Here is a 17,749-nt window from a genome sequence, read left to right on the forward strand (position 1 = left end):
CTTTGCAAGAAGTGAGCACTTCCAACATCTAAAACTACCTTAAACAAAAAAAAAGGAAGATATGAAACGGGTTCTTTTTTATGCTTCCTTTTCGACGTCACCTAATACATATAATTGATATTCGTTCCAAAATAAACGTAGATTGAATTGGTACTTTCAACACCAATTGTCACTCGAATTGCACTTGGATATTAGAATTTTTCATTTCCTCCTTGAAGATTGCATCGAAATTTTCATTCATAGCAACGGTAAAATGGTTCTTCCAGTCTCCGATTTCTCCTGAAACAGAAGAACATATCTATTCCTGGGTCATAAAATTGTTCAATAATCGCGAAATCTGTTTGGCTATGTAAATACATAAAAATCAAATTAAGACAAAATGTTTATCACTACTCTATTGCAGTATGCTTAGTGCATCAAACTCAATATTTGTTATTTCTATTAAATAAGGAATAAGGATTCATTTTTGAGTATTATGAGGTGATAATTTTGGTCGGGGCGTGATCAAATCCAATAAAGCTCGAAAGGCGTTATGATAGATTTGATCACGCCCGACCGAAATTATCATCTCATAATATTCAAAGAATGATTCCTTATTATTTTAATTATATAATTTTCCACCATCGTACAATTAAATGTTTAAATATGAATAAGCAAACCCTGCTGCCGCTTCAATTTGGCTTTATGAGTTAATTAGTAAAAATCGATACGTAGTTTTATCACAGGCATAGACACTGGAAAAATGTAAATATATGGTGATAAAATCCATACCTTTCCTATGAACAAACGGCTCCGTCTTTTTAAAAAGTTCAACATTCGCCACTAATGAGTTGTCTTTGACAGTCTGACTGGCCAGCTTTAGCTTCTTGAAGCTACATTTATCCGATATTTCTGTGATTTCTTCCTTACTAAGTTCAACATTCAAATACTCAGCCAGTCGTTTGGTTTCTTGAACTGGATTCTGAAAGTGTACAAAGTAATTGGTATATCTTTGTTTAGCACATCATTATATATGACCTTTTATTAGTTTGTTTTTCTTTAAAGTTTAATTAAAAACATTGTTGCAACAAATGTTGCAACCACTATTGAAATAAAACCACTATTGAAATAAATTATTTCAATAGTGGTTCGGAATGCATTTCATTAGAAAAATCACTTTGCAACCACTATTGAAATAAAACCACTATTGAAATAAATTATTTCAATAGTGGTTGGGAATGCATTTCATTTGAAGTATCACTTTGCAACCACTACTACTATTGAAGTAATGATTTTAATAGAAGTTCGGGATGTATTTCATTAAAAGAACTACTTTACAAACACCATTAAAGTTCAACTACTAGTAGATTTATTATTTCAATCGTAGATGGGAATGAATTACTTTATAGATATAACTATGTAATCACTAATGTAACACATTTGGAAAAAAGAAGTTGAATATCATATTTGCAAACTATTTTGAAATAAAAGAAATCTAATGAATAATTTCAAATGCACAAGTATGTTGCAATTTTCACTGCTGTGTAGAAATTAATAACCAATTCTCGCAAATAAACATGCAAATACATTTGTTTTTATCTAACAAACAATTTCAAATACACAATTAAGGTACTAAAGACTTGCATATTTTACGGTAATGATTATCAAGACTGTGAAATAAATGTACTTACTTTAGGATTTTTATTGTTGTGCAGAAATAACCAATCCTCGCAGATTAACATATAGAATTGTTTTCATGTTTTTTCTTTACCTATTTCTCTTTCTATAGATATATCAGGTTTTATGAAAATTGTAAATTATTCGTACCAGAGGACAACGCAATAACTTCTATTCAAAACCCCTGCATATTAAAAAATATTTTATAGCTTACATGTCATTATAGATATATGTTATAATGAATATCACTATTGAGATAAATAATTTCAATAGTGGTTGGGGATGTACTTCATTATGACCAATATTGAATGAAATAAATTATTTCAATAGTGGTTAGGTGTGCATTTCATTACAACCACTATTGAAGTAAAGTATTTCAATTATGGTTAAGGATGTGGTTCATTACAACCATTATTGAAATAAACTATTTCAATAGTGGTGGAGATGCATGTCATTTTAATGCCTATTATTCCGACTGTGCATGACACTTTCGGTTCCAGATGACAGGTGGTATGGGAAACATGACCATATAGAGGTAAATCAAAGAACATCATAATCAAAAAGGAATTTATCATCTCATAAGACATACATCTTATATTCAGAAACTCCCCTAGCAGAAAGGAAAGTGTTACAAACAGACATAATAATTGACATAACAATGAAATGCATCATCAACCACTATTGAAATACTTTACTTCAATAGTGGTTGAAATGAAAGGTATCCCTAACCACTATTGAAATAAATTATTTCAAAAGTGGTTGAAATGAAACGCATCCTTAACCACTATTGAAATAATATATTTTAATAGTGATATTTATAATAATATTTATCAATAATTAATTATTCAATATACAGCTGCAGGGGGTTTGAATAGAAGTTCTGGCAATTAAAAAGATGTTCACTATTGTGCAAATAATATACAATATCCATAGGACATGAAATGTTTGTGGAAAGAGAAATTAAAAGAAAAATATATAAATTTTCAAAGTGATATTTATAAAGAAATTCATTCTAAGCTACGATTGAATTTTTTTTTTTAACAGTAGTTTTACTTCAACAGTGTCTGTAAATTGATTTTCAAAATGGAATACATCCCGGAACACTATTTAAATAATTTATTTCAATAGTGGTTGTATTTCAATAGTGGTTGCAAAGTGATTCTTCAAATGAAATGCATTTCCAACCACTATAAAAATAATTTATTTCAATAGTGGTTTTATTTCAATAGTGGTTGCAAAGTGATTTTTCTAATGAAATGCATTCCCACCCACTATTGAAATAATTTATTTCAATAGTGGTTTTATTTCAATAGTGGTTGCAACAAACATTCACACAAAACATTTTAAAATGAAACTTAAAAAGATTGCGAAGTGGTTTTTTTTTTATAGATATATTCATATTATGGTCAATTAATTCTCTAAAAAGTGTTATCATTATAAAGGGTAAGACCTATTTAAAGCAAAATTCCTGAAAGCTGCTTGTTCCTATTTTATATAAAACTTCATTTATATACGCTTTAAAATGATAAATGTGCTAAAAATATGTATAATAATTGGCATTGCGGTTTTTAACGAGGAAACGTTTTCTGGAAAACAAACTCTGCATAAGATGAGACCGCGTTATTTCGCCACTTATGAGGATTCGCCCCCCCCCCCCCCCCCCCCCAAGCAAGACAGGTTTGATTATTATGCGACTTCGTCATTAGCAGTTGATAAAGCAAATAAGTTTAATACCATGATTTCTAAAATGAAGAGTAATTTGTTTTAAATATTTCTTTCTACTTTTATAGTCCACAAAACATATGCAGCTTTAATTAACCTAATATATTTATAAAACAAAACGGTTTTCTTTCTAAACACGTCAATGATACTGGTGTTAACAAAAATAATTTGCTTTTGTAATAGCCACAAAATGGAGTAGCCAAAATGGAGTCATTAGCTTTTTATTGAAATTACCTTTTTTAAGCTCTCATAATGAACAGTGATAATAGCTCCACGTTTGTCGTTCTTTTTTGCTTTTTCAAAGTCCTTCTCAAACTTAAACCATCCATCCATAACTTGAGCTATCAAATAAAATATGTTTTAATTTCTGCTTTATCAATTGACATTTGTAAGAAGAAGAAAACCCCAAAATCTTTTGATTGTAAACTCTACAACCAACGTTAACCAATTAACATTTCTTCAAACATCCTTCTTGCTCCCTCTCTGTATTAATATTTGTCTTTGTCTTACCTTTTGGATTCATGAACATCTTTTCCAAAAAGATTTGAAAGTTTTCGACATCGCCAAGCATCCCAACATTTTTGAAGTGGTGATACATTGACACAGCGATATCTTTAGGATTTCTTAGAACGTGGACAATTTTCGCGCCATTTTCGATATGCTGCTTTGGAAACCATCGAATAGGAATGTGCGTGTTGAAGATCCTAGGGGAAGGCAAATTATGCACAAAATTGAAATCTGGCATAGCTTCCAAAAAGAAACACTCCATTGGTTCCTTTGAGTATTCCGCTCTTTGTTTCAGTAACATGGTTACTATTTCCCACGCCCAGTGCGTGCCTAAACAAGAACAGAAAAAAACGTACGTAAATGACAATCTTCTTAGAAAAACATCTCCGCCGGGGCGGGGCTTTGAACTCACGACCTCTAGAACCTATATGCTTCAGGCATTGAGCGGCCACGGTTCTAACCACTCGACCATCCAGACATATTACCAATTACAAGTAAATTTTGATCATTTTTAAAGTATTTACAAAATTAATATTTTTTTTGGAACTCTTTATAACGAGGAGATACAAAAGGTTTCTTGAGGAACGTGTCGTCTGACCTTAAAGGCAGCGAACATGAAAAAAAAGCTCAAATTGGTCAGTATGACACATGTAAGGATATCTGAAAACCATTTAGACACAGCCTCTTGCAGTAAAAAGACAAACCATTGATAATAGCTATTTTTTGCAATCCATTATCGCTGCCATATTGTTCAAAACATTACTTTCCTGCTGAGTTATCTCTAAACATCCAAGATAGGGCAGCACTGCTGACGTCAGTGATATACATCGCATTTTTGCAAGCGCTTAGCAACAGAGTTAAATTGTTATATTGCCATCATCAAAATGAGACTTTTAATGGATGTACAAAGTTTACATGTTCACAGTTTGTGGAGGAAGATTTTGAATCTCAGGATGAATTCCCACCCGCAGTTAATGTTACATGTAACTAAATAGAATGTTCTTGGATCAACATTATTGTTATCTAATTTTTTTTTCATTTAAGGAAGGTGTTACATATTACAGCAAAACTCGTTTATAACGAACACGGATATAGAGAATTTACGGCTTTAACGATTTTTTTTTCAAGTCCCGGCCAAGTCCTTATATAATCCTTTATAAAATTGTCGCGTATAACGAACACGGCTATAACGAATTTACGGTTATAACAAAGTAATTTTAAGATCCCCGCTGATGAAATTTGAACTTTTTTATCATTCCTATAACGAATTTTTTTTCACTAAAAAATTCATTTAAGAAACGGGAAAATTCCTATATTGAATATATTTTTTCAACAAAATTTATTAAAAAATGTACGTAAGAATTTTAAATTTGTCTTGTGTAGTGATGTAAATAGTAAAGTGTTTACGATGATGATGTTCCGTTAGCGCTGTATGCTCAGAGATTCAACGGGTCATTTGAAGATATTGTTCGTGTGGACGAGAACGTGATAAGTGTTGAGACAAGATCTGAAGATGACATCGTCAACGATATTCTTGGCGTTAACTCTGAACCAAACAGCGCCGATAGCGACAATGATGACGAACTCGTAGAATCGACAGATCTTCCAAATCCGGACGATGGCATTAACTCTATTCATTCGTTGAGGCAATGTCTTGAAAGAAGTGAAAATGCCCCAGAACGTCTCTTTACTTATCTGTGTGAAATTGAAAAGTTCATACACGCCAGTAAATCAAAGCAGTTAAAACCCGACGATTACTTTAACGTGGCATAATGCCCGAGATAAAAACCGGTTTATGCCGTGAACACATATTCATGTATCTATGTTTGTAAATCTAATTCATTTTTATTGATTGCCACAATAAAAGAAATGTTAATAAATTGCATACAATTTCATTGTCTACCACAATTAAAAGAAATTCTATAAATATATATCTTTATTGAATTTGTTCTATTTTTAATTTGCCAGTCATGTATCCGGTTGCAAGTTTGTGGTATGAAGTTAAATGACGTATAATTAAGTTTTATTTCTTTATTTTTGCTAGTTACAACATTTAAAAAAACCCAGATTATATATTACGCACAATATCGTTGAATTGAACAATCACATGAATAAAGTAAAATATTGTATTGACTATTTCTTTTTACTGACGATGGTCTCTATTAACGTACAGTAGTTTGAAGAATTGTCAGCTTAAGTGCAGTTTTATAGCGAATTCGCTATAAAAAAATGCGAATTCGCTATAAACGTATAACGAATTACGGCTATAACGAAGTTTTTTCTGTGGTCCCCTCAAATTCGCTCTAAACGAGTTTTGCTGTATCTTGTTATGAGTTTGGATATTATATGTGCTACATAAAAAAACCCACATTGCTCAGCATCCTAAATTCTTTCTGACAACATAAACCAAACCGGCAAACGTATCATCAAGATTTAATATACGAAAACAATAAGGGAGAAAGATTTCTAGCGCATTTATATGAAAATTAAAAGTCAAAGACCCATACAAAGAAAAACATCCATTTTTTATTTATTTGAAATCTATTAACAGCATTTTATTTATGAGAACACTGAACTCTGACTGCCAAATCACCGTACAAACATTCATAATGCATTGGTCTCATATTTAAGAAATTAATTATTAATTTTTACACAAACCAACTACTGACGGTAGGTCAGTAGAATAGAATGAATGAGTCCTTGTCCTCTCATGACAGAATAAAATTTTGCTTTACATTTAGGCATATTTTTTGAATAAGTTTTATCGCCTCTGTATAAAAAATGACCCAGTTCTATTCAGCAGCAATGCAGCTTATTTACGTAAAAACAGATGCATGTTGGGAAATATGGATTACAACATTAATTCTTTTACTTAGAGTGTTAAATTGATAAAAAATCGTAATGGAAATAAAGAAACATTTACAGGCCTTGTCATCAACTTTCACAAGACTATTACAATTTATTCAACAACAATATTTTTTCTCATTTGCTCGTCCTTCAAAGATGCAAAAATCTATGCTAAAGTATCCCTCGGAAATGTCTTGGAAACCCTTTAGCTAGACTATAAACGTTCAAATGCACAAGCTTTAAGACGATATATATTGTAGATGTAATATGACTAAAAAATCAAGCAATTATTTAGTCAGAAGCTTTTATTGATTATAAATAAACAAATTAATATTTTTTCTATATCTTGTATGCCTAGACTTTCTCTAAACAAATGATAATTTCAAATTTTAATTATGTTATACTCGGTCACAGAAATTACCTGTTTTTGTAATTGACCCACTTATTTTCAACCCGATGTTTGTTTGTTTGTTGTTTTTTTTAATCCAAAATTAAGGTCATTTCTATAAATAACACACCGTTGTTTGCTTTAGGAGATTCAATTGCAGTAAGCAAATTCCATTTTAATAATTATTAATTACCACTGAATATTCACTGTTCACAAACCATAAAGTTGTTCTATTTTATAACCTTCTAAATGTTAAACAGGTTACTGACCTTAAAATATTAAATAAAATAGATAAATACGTCAATCTGTATACACGCTGCTATCATTTACGTTCTTTTGTTGATGACAGAGACCCACTTATTTTTCAACCCGATGTCTTTTTACCGAAAATAAGGCCACTTTTTGTATATGCTGCATAATGTTCTGTTTTGTTTGTTTGTTTTTTTATTTTTTTATTTTTTGTTTTTGCTTTAGGACGTTCCATTACACTCAGCAAAATCCATTTAAATTATTATCTATTTCCACTAATATCCGATGTTCATCAATCATGATTTTTTTCCATTTCATAATTTGAAATGTTCTACAGGTTACTGACATGAAAATATCAAGATAATTAGATTTGTCTCCTTTGTATACTGAATAATAAGTCATATTAATTTGAACTTTATTTTAAAAAATCGTTATGTAAACCTAGTATTTGTTTATGTCAATGTGCTATCGTTAGAAAAATTAGAATTACCTGATTTTGGATAAGTGACTACAATGACGTCGTCTTTCCGGCATTCCATGTTTTTTATTTCTTCAAATCGTTTCCCGGCATCTTGTAAAAGTGGCGGGAACGGCGGAACGACCATTCCATCAAACACAACGGGTCCAGTAGGTTTTGGTTTGGATGTCTCTTCCATATTTGATTGAATTGAGAAGCAACCCCGCTCTGTCTGTTTGATATAACGGAATGGCAAAAAACGAATAAATTGACATACTTTTTGGCTAAGTTCATAAGACCTGACGCACAGGGGCATCGTATCCGCTCTACACTCTATGACATATATATAATTATACACAAGGGAAGAATCGAAAGTAGGACACGATTTGTAAACAATGTCAAAAAACAACTTACTTCACAAAAGTTACGCAAATCCTCGCACACAATGTTGCAAATGTTGTCAAAAAACACGTTCACACTCAAATACTCCTTATAAACTCGGTAAAAAGCGTTTTTATCCCATTAAACCGCTGTCTGCTGCAGAAACCCAATCTCTTCGCCCAAGAAAAGATAACTCTGTACTTTCTCTCTCTATATTTTCAGTAATGATAGTAGAAATGTCGGCGGTAAACATAAACTGTAAAATGTCTGGGGATATTTCCGTCTTATGTAACTACCGTAGGCATAGTAACATTCGTTCCGATATATTTGGCATGTACTTTAATTAGCGTAATTTAATATGCAAATTGTTTAAAAACAAATATCTTTCCTATCATTTTTAAATCTTTTGTAGAAATGTACATATACTAGTAATTTGATGTTGACAATTCAAACAATGCTGAAATTCTTAGGCAACGACAATTAATTTTGAAGAAATGGGTTGCAAAGACAATAAATGAATTATGAATATTTTAATTATTGAATAAAAAAATAATTTAAAAAAATTATATGTCAACACTAACGCAGTTTTTCATTAACATTTTAGAGAAGAGAAATAATATTTAAAAGTAAAAACTGTTTCTACACTTTTTCATCATCATTAATTGTTCATTCTAAAATTACTAAATATATTCCTTACTTAAATTTAAACTATACGAGTCTTTTTCTTCTAAATCAAATGGTCTTGCTCTAGTGGTCTGTATAAAGTAATTGCAGTAGTAGGTCGAACAATTCATTGTTCTCAAATTTCCTATCATTATATTTAAGACCACAAATATATTCACCATAAATATACATTGTGACAGCAGATCTGAACATTATATAAAAAATTATACATATATTTTGACATTTTAAATTGAATTCTACTTATTTATTTTAAAAATAAGATTGTCCATCATTCAAAATTCACCCCTACCCCCGCTGCAAATTCAGATCTGCAGATGACATGTATAAAATTTATTTCTTTGTTTTGTTATTGGTGTTTAGCGGAATTTTACAATGTATCATGACTGAACATATAGATGGTCCCGAGAGTTTTCGGATGGCGAAAGTACAGAGTTATCTTTTCTTGGGCGAAGAGATTGGGTTTCTGCAGCAGACAGCGGTTTTAATGGGATAAAAATGCTTTTTACTGAGTGTATTAGGAATATTTGAGTGTGAACGTGTTTTTTGACAACATTTGCGAGGATTTGCGTAACTTTTGTGAAGTAAGTTGTTTTTTGACATTGTTTACAAATCGTGTTCTACTTTCGATTCTTCCCTTGTGTATAATTATATATATATGTTATAGAGTGTAGAGGGGACACGATGCCCCTATGATACAAGTATAAAACTATGCCTTTTTAATCACTAAGAAGAGCTGTCGAACTGCATATTTTTTGAAGATCTAAATATCTGAAAAATATGAAGAGGGTTCATAGATATCCTCTCTACAACGATTTGTTGAGAAAAACTTTAAATTTTGCACATTAATGTTGAAACTTTGACTTAAAATATGTTACTCTATATTAATTAGTCGACATTGGATCTTTTTTAAGAACAAGAAAAATTCAGTCTATACTTAGAACTCATGCGTCGATGGAGACACACTGACGTTATCTTTTCTTAGACAGAAATAAATGTCAATTCAGAACAATCTGCATTCAATGAGATATATACCACCTAAGTTTGTTCTTTTGGTTTCTTTCAGTTCTATAGAAAAACCAATTATGTGTTGCCACCGGAAGAGGAAGTATCTATGGAAAATGATGTCGAAGAGCCATACAGTTCAAACAACACGAGAAGATTTTTCAGACGAAGAAGACAGTTTAACGATAAGCAGGATCAGTCTGTGGAGTCAGGATCGGATGCAAACCTGGAGCAGGTAAAGGTAAACACAATGATCAAAACTATGAGATTCCCTTAGGTTCCCCAAACGTACCCGTAGACGAAGATATAGACATTTTTGAAATGAAGGATAAAGTAGGTTTATGCTTCACCCCTAACCCCAAACTGCGTAAACCAGTCCCCAAACTGCATAGAAATCTAACTGTTAGTGTACAACAGCATGTAGAAAATTGTCTTGTTATTATGACGGACAAAGGCTGACGTGATTAAAGAAATGATATAACGTTTTTTAAATAAAAAAAAGATATTGAATATTCCTAAGCTTTGCATATAATATTATACGCAGAAGAATGAATAAAGCAATTGGTAAAAAACTGGGAAAGTAAGTTATTTAACTTTAGATGTCTAGTAATCCTGATAGATTAGATACCGGAATTATCGATGATGCCCTCTTGAGACGTTCTTGTTAAAGTGAGACTGAAAATAGGGACAATGATCGACTTTAGATATTTATAATCATGACGTGGCTGAGGGAGGGTCCTCTGAAGTAGTTCTAACCTTAATGGGAAAAATTATGGGTATCGGAACCTAGATCCCCAAAATTACTCGTAATCGCATTAACACATGAATTGTGCATAACAATTATATATTACACGCCTTTGACCGGATAATGAAATACCACTAACTAGTAAAAAACAAACGTAGCACCAAGAAATTTGTGAATGCGGAGTTAGAAGATTTAACAGTTCGAAATATATGAATCGACGACTGAAAATTTAGATATTTAAGATTAATTGTAAAAACAATTGATAAAATATAACGATAAATATCTTAAATTAAGGACATGTTGTTGTTTTTTCGTTTCATTGTAAATACCTAAAGTGTCCCGAAGCATGCCAATTTCAGAATCCTGACAAATTAAAAGGCAGAAAGGATTTCCCTATGAACACACTCATGGCGGAATTGCCAGAAAACAGTAATTTACAATCTATTGAATTATCAGTTTGTATGGGATGTATTTAGGTTTTTGTTTTTTTGCGGTTTTTTTAACTGTGGTTGCTGGTCAGGTTGTCGAAAAGGGGGTAGTGACAGAGATGAGAAAAGCTCTGGCGGACTTTTCGTAAATTGTGAATCGTGGGCAACGAAACTTTAACGAGACTTTAGAGACGTAATTCTTGGTGAAGGACGCCCGACTCCTTAGAAACCCCGACGAATTGGAACTGGTAGCTCGCAAAATCTGTTGCAGTACTAGCGCACCAACTGAGTGAAGGGGAAGGAACTATGATTTACCATGGCCTGGATGTTACAGACCGGACTCGGAATTGACACTTAAATACCTTGAAGAAAACTAGTTTTTGTCTAAGGAATAGATGAATGCAGCAGATGTTCTGCGAGATGTCACCTCGCCATCCGTAAATGCCGTTGATATACAAATAAATATTGTGTATGCAATGCATCTCGCAATGTAAAAGGAGCGAATTAAAATAAGTGGTGTAAAATTTAATAATCTGAAATCAGTTCTTGAGAACTGCAAACTGCAATTAGAATTCGTGAACTCTGAATTATGTACACATTATCCCGATCACCGATACGCCTTCCTTGGACTGGCTGTTATTCTGTGGACACCGAAAAAACTTTATTATGAACTCTTTGTATGCGTGACTTTGTCAACTAAGAAAGTATGCTTTTGTGTTTTATAAAAGTCTTAAATATGTTTTGTAGACATTGCCATTTAATCATGGACATACTATTTGAATTAAATTGATCTTTTATTATCAACCAGTTGACAATTTTGGTCGACATTCATTAATCATGATTGAATTTTAATTTGATTTTCGAGTATTATTGGTAGTGATATTTTTTGACTTAAATTACTTGATATTGATTATTTTCGTTGGTGTGAGTTTTATTGATCTGTATTGACTTGTCGTTTGTAACAATCAAAAGATTCTGTGTAACTATGTTATTGTGTACATTTTATTCAATAACTATAATATCGTGGTGTCCCAAACTGGTAAAGGGAATACACACTTAATTCTACTCCTTTATATAGACGTTCCGACTGGTTTGTCACTAGAAAGTTTTGCTGACTGAGAAGATATTAAAGGGTAATTTTTTACACCGAGCACTGGATGGAAAAAACCTACCTTTGGGATATTTCGTTTGTTAGGTTAACGTTTGTAACCAGGTTATGTAGCCGACTTGGCCGTATTTTTAATTACAGGTAGTCGAAAAAGGTGACGAACAATGATTTGCTATATGAATTTTATTCATTGAATCATTTGCTGAAATTAACACCAGTTTGACATTTTTGGTCGATTCTTTAATGTTGACGTATTTATATTAAGCGCTTCGACAGCCATATAATTAACATTAAGTTATGATGAATAGTTTATTTGTTTTGGTCAAACAGAGTGTTGGCTATGTACACGGCTTAGAATGTAACAGCCACGGGGCTGATGTCGCTATAGGTTAAATGTATAGAAATTATGCTCAATGTGAAGTGTTAATAGTTATAGATGACGATATGATTATTTATGATTTTAACACTTAAACAGAACCACATGTAATCTGAATTATTTTTCTCTTAATGTATAATATCACATATAAGTCAATTTAAATAGATGCTGTTGAGATGGTGAAAATGGCCAGATAGTTCGAGAGTTTGAGAGTTAAATTTGTAGACTATGAAAGTGGCATTCTAAAATGCAAATTGTACAAGTCAAAGTTAAGTTATGAATTATTTAAAATACATTTTTTCAAGGTTTTTAAGTTTTGACCTGTTCATTTTAAATATTAAAATTGTGTAACTTATTTTTTTTTTAAAAACTTTCATTTCATAGTTATTACTATTCTATTGGTTAAGAATCTATGGAATTATTTGTATCTGACTCTTTTGTCGTATCACTTGATATCAGTGTTGTACATCTAACGCTTTTTATACCTCCTTCCATGCATTCATAAAAGAGTTCCATCTAGGGTTTTTTTTTCATTCCTGTATCTCTCTGTATAAATACAATTCTTAAATGGCCTGCATTTTAAGAAACACTTTAGACCTAACATGTTTTAAATTAATGATGCTTTAATTTAAATATATTATTTTCATTAATTTGTTTTCAGATTTTTTAGCGCACAAGTCTTGCGCTACAACAGGGGACCTTCACCAAGCAGATAGTGGCAGCGAAATTGAACTTAGCAAGGACCAAAAGCAGGAAAGTTAACTATGCAGTACAGCAATGAAAGTTCATAAAGGCTTGTGTATATACACATTATAAATTACTGCGTATACTATAAATAGTTTTACTGTAATAACTGTAGTAACTGAAATAATCTGGAAGTTTTGTAATGTTTTTATTATTATCATGAGTGTTGAGAATATAGATATATTTCCAAATTATTTATAATTAAATGTATATGTATCTAGAGTAATAAACCTGAATATATTACTTTAGTTGTTATGAATAGTTGTTGTATTCTTAAAAGGCTGCCAACCACATTCACGGTATATCACTATATGTCAGTAGTTTTGCTGTCCTACCGGCTGGGGTACATGAAATATCTGAAGCAAGCTACATCTCTACTGCCAACCAAAGCTTTCATATTTGGATACTCAATGCTGCTGTGCAGTACTAATTTAAATATTTGAAACATGCTGCAATTCTACTGCCAACCAACGCTTCCATATTTGGGTATACAGTACTGCTGTGCAGTAGATATTTGAAACCCACTGCAACAGTTCTACTGCTTAGCAGCACTATTTAGTACTGCAGGCCAGTAGACTTTAGAGATATTCAAGAATTCTATTGCAGGGCAGCATATACTGCCTTGCAGTATATACTGCCTGGCAGTCCTATTTGCACTAGAATTGCAGTCTTAATTAACATATTTGATACATACTGCAAGACTGCTGCTTCATTGTATTTTTCCATTTAAAAGCTCTGCAGTACATTTGCAGCACTACTGTAGCTCTACTGATAGTCTACTGGGATATTATACTGATAATGTGCTGCATATGTACTGCATTTATGCTGCAATTCTGTAAGGGAATTTACAAAATTTACAATGTTGATTATTGCGATATTTTGAAGTCCTGATCAGGTATATTCTCTATTTTAAAGGTAAACATAATCATGTTGAGAATTTCATTAATTAAAAAAAAATTCAACACCATTAAGAAAGTTTTATTCTTGTGTTATTAATAAGTTCAAAAGAAGCCATCAATTTAATAATCAAATTTATGTATAAATTAAACTCGAAGTTAAACGTATAACTACATAACACAAACTTGAAAAGATATCGCATTAAATCTGAATGATGTCTCTTTTAATAATTAAAAGACAATGATTTGGACGTTAAAAATATTCGTAGTAATTATAAACATCAAGTGATTTTGAACACAAACAGAAATTATCATTAATAACAGTAAAGATATACGTAAATATCAGCAATTCTCAGCAATTACAGTACAAAGTAATTATTAGCAATTTTTAGCAAATTCCGTACATTATCAGTATATATCAGACGTTATCAGTAAAAATTGGTACTTCAAATACTTTTTAGAGCCAGTAGTGATACAATTCCCATTAAAAACATTATATGAATGCATTCAATGCTTGAATATATCGGGTGAAATTATGTGTGTCTGTTAAAGGACAGTATTTAGGGGGTTGTCATTATATAAATAGTGCCTGTTTTGGAGGGTATCAGTTGAAATTGACACCCCAAGAAAACCATGTCAACCGACGCGAAGCAGAGGTTGACAATGGTTTTCGAGGGGTGTCAATTTCAACTGTTATCCTCCCAAACAGGCACTATTTATTTTGTTATACTGAATGTCTTAATGTTAAAGAAAACATCACTGCTTTTAGATAGGAATAACGTGAATTCTAAGCCGAACCGTACGCGCATGATTTTCGCGCATGTAACAATTCTTAATGTTACCCGTTGCTAACGCTGAGGGTACTAGAACAGATTATGAACTGCATCTAAACCAATCAGATTTCAGTATTAAACATGAAAGTATTAAACATGAAAGTATATAACAATAAAAAATAACAAAATATGTGTTATTATATATTTTTGTAAACACAATGACATTGTTGAACATCTGTGAATTAAACTGCCCGACCCCGTCCTGAACCATGGAAATCCAATAGCTGTAAACATTAATAAGCATGCTAAAGGTCTAGTAAAGTAAATTTTATACATAATCCATGTTTTGACAAAAAAAAAAAAAAAAAAAAAGAAATAACATTTTGTGTAAAACATAATAAAAAGGAAATAAATCTTCATTTCTACATTTATTCACTTATTTGAAAATGAACTGATGTAGTATGACGTTTCTCTTTCACTTATCTTCATGGGTCTTAAAAGGATACAATAAACACAAAAAACACAGGTCATCTTTTATTAGATCTACCGCGTTAAAACTTCAAATACACACCCACCCCCCAAAATGTGCAAGACATGTTCATGTTTTCTTTCCTTACAACTGATACATGTATCTAGAGTATGCATATTTAAAATGAATACCAGTAATAAACAAAAATAGCATAATCAAAAGATGGTTTGTGAATGCCTAAATTCTTTTTTCAGTATAATTTGCATGTTATTCAAAATGAAATATATTGACAAAAGTCATTGTCACAGACGTTCAAACTATCCACCAATATGTAGATTATATTTGCCTTCTATAGTATACGCTTCTTTAAACCAAAGAATTCCAGTTACTGCGGACGATTCAAGATAGCATGTAATAGAAGACTGTTAGTTAACAATATGTTAAAATCACTCTAACTGCACCCTGAGCAGCTTAAAAAAATATAAGATGTTCTTACTGAGTTTAGACCCCAGACCAGTAACAGTATTATTCATTATGTCGAAGAGTCCATATTAGATCAAATCCTATCAATTAGAAATCACGTAACATTTAGTATCGACCATGCTTTATCACAGTGATATCGCAAATTGTTATTTATCCATTCTTTATATATTAAATTCCTTAAAATCAACGCTAAAAATATAAAAAGCAAACAGCAAAAGCAAAAAAAAAAAAACACACCAAAATCCACAAAAATCAGTTTCACGCTAAATGAAGAAAATGGGTTTTAAAAAATGATAAAAGCTTCGATACCTTTTCTAGTTTTAGCAAATAGGAAAATACTAACTATATACATATATGCATAAACATATTACAGTTAACATACAATTGTGTTAAATTTACCGAAACTATCAATCACCAAGTCATTTCAACACTGACTACATAGTAACAAGTGAATGAGTAGCGTATCGCTGCCGTTTTGCTACCTTTCAAATCCGTTCAGATGAACAGTCCATTGACAAAGTGGCTTAGATGCACTTTGTGTTTATCTTTTATGTCTGTCATATGTGATTGTTGCATTTATTTAACTGTAGCGGTGATCTGGTTTATCTGGTTTTAAGTGAATGAATAATTATATTAATGGCGTAATCAATTTTTTGAGATATATTTTACCTTAATGTTTTAATTATTGATCGATTGAGTTATATAAATGAATCACCAATAATACAACAAAGGGACTTTATCAGTAATTGTTATAGTTCGTAGTATATTCTCACTATATAACTCTAAATAGACCTGCCCCGAAAAGATGTCATTTCCATTGCTCCAGAGACTTTAGGTGAATATATATATCTGTCTGAACCAGCATAATGTCAATATTGTTAACAGAATACGGGACTTCACGAAAATGTTGCAAATGTGCCAATTTTGTACTTGGTCAGATAACCTTTGACATGAAGTGATATATAAGACGACAAGAACTACCTTTTCTGTACACCGACCGAGACTCGACATCAGGTAAGGTCAAAGTTTAACTAAAATGAGGGAACATCTAAGTTTTCAGGAAACTATAAGACTACTTGTGATGGCGGCTATTTCCAGGCAGTAGAGAGGCTCATTGCAAAACAACATAATCTGAAAATATACGTTTATGGATAACACTACGTGCTCACAGACTATGTATATGGATGTTTTATATTGATAAAATGTGTTGCAAGAATTTTATCTTAGTTGGCCACAAAACTAATTCATTTAAATCCGAAACCGTAACAGACGACCAAAATATATACACGTATTACATCATTTAAATCGCCAGATATTGTGCATTATAGCTTGCATTCACGTCCGACAAAACAAACCATTTTGAGGGACTTGGACACGATTTTAGTCAAAATTTTATTTCTTATTTTTTTTTAGATATAAAATGGTTTTCTTGCACATTTTGAATGATTGACCAAAATTTGAATATTATTATTTAACTTATAAGAGAGATACAGAGGTAACAATTCATTGTAATGTAAACAAAGCTCGAGTCAAATAATGTATAGTATTTCTTTGCCAAAATATCTCGTAAGAAACAAGGCAAACTTGTTCAATGTGTTTATAAAATTAAAATATATTATCAATCGAAGAAAGCAACATTTGATTGAAACTCATACCATTAAAACACTTATGTAAACAATTACAAGACTCGAGCTTTGTTTACAAAACAAAAATTCCAAACTCTGTATCTTGTTTATAACTCCATATCTGACTTTCAAATTTTAATAAAGCATTAAAAATAGTCATATTACCCATTCTAAACATTAAAAATGGAAAAATTAAAATTAAAATTTTG

At 31.5% G+C, this 17,749-nt stretch overlaps 1 protein-coding gene and 1 long non-coding RNA gene across 5 annotated transcripts; one reads left to right on the forward strand and one right to left on the reverse strand.

Annotated features, from left to right (window-relative positions):
• Nucleotides 1-65: 65 nt before the first annotated feature.
• Nucleotides 66-9,945, reverse strand: LOC117683169 (sulfotransferase 1E1). 3 transcript variants are annotated; one of them, XM_066083169.1, is made up of 6 exons: nucleotides 9,927-9,945; nucleotides 7,860-8,058; nucleotides 3,889-4,215; nucleotides 3,613-3,719; nucleotides 772-961; nucleotides 66-279 (listed from the first exon to the last, which is right to left on the reverse strand). In XM_066083169.1, the coding sequence occupies exons 2-6, from the start codon at nucleotides 8,023-8,025 to the stop codon at nucleotides 170-172; spliced, it is 900 nt and encodes a 299-aa protein (XP_065939241.1). In that variant the 5' UTR covers nucleotides 8,026-8,058; nucleotides 9,927-9,945; the 3' UTR covers nucleotides 66-169. The 3 variants fall into 3 exon arrangements, with proteins under 3 accessions (XP_065939241.1, XP_034308043.2, XP_065939240.1); XM_034452152.2 differs by lacking the exon at nucleotides 9,927-9,945 and adding an exon at nucleotides 8,241-8,400; XM_066083168.1 differs by lacking the exon at nucleotides 9,927-9,945 and having other exon boundaries at nucleotides 7,860-8,400.
• On the forward strand, nucleotides 9,303-13,522 carry LOC105346829 (uncharacterized). Of its 2 annotated transcripts, none has more exons than XR_004597284.2 (3): nucleotides 9,303-9,472; nucleotides 9,955-10,134; nucleotides 13,212-13,522. It is a non-coding gene; the product is annotated as an uncharacterized lncRNA (long non-coding RNA). The 2 variants fall into 2 exon arrangements; XR_903296.4 differs by having other exon boundaries at nucleotides 9,307-9,472; nucleotides 9,955-10,128; nucleotides 13,212-13,518.
• The last annotated feature ends 4,227 nt before the right edge of the window (nucleotides 13,523-17,749 follow it).

The sequence above is a fragment of the Magallana gigas genome, chromosome 4, assembly GCF_963853765.1.
Source record: "Magallana gigas chromosome 4, xbMagGiga1.1, whole genome shotgun sequence".
In the NCBI taxonomy this organism is placed as follows: Eukaryota; Metazoa; Mollusca; class Bivalvia; order Ostreida; family Ostreidae; genus Magallana; species Magallana gigas.

Bases quoted from the DNA above. Each gene is read 5' to 3' on its own strand.
- LOC117683169 (XM_066083168.1), bottom strand. From the start codon at position 8,142: ATGCCCCTGTGCGTCAGGTCTTATGAACTTAGCCAAAAAGTATGTCAA. The intron at 3,720-3,888 runs GTAAGACAAAGA...TTTATTTGATAG, and splicing joins GATGTTCATGAATCCAAAAG to CTCAAGTTATGGATGGATGG. The intron at 962-3,612 runs GTAATTTCAATA...GTACACTTTCAG, and splicing joins ATTATGAGAGCTTAAAAAAG to AATCCAGTTCAAGAAACCAA.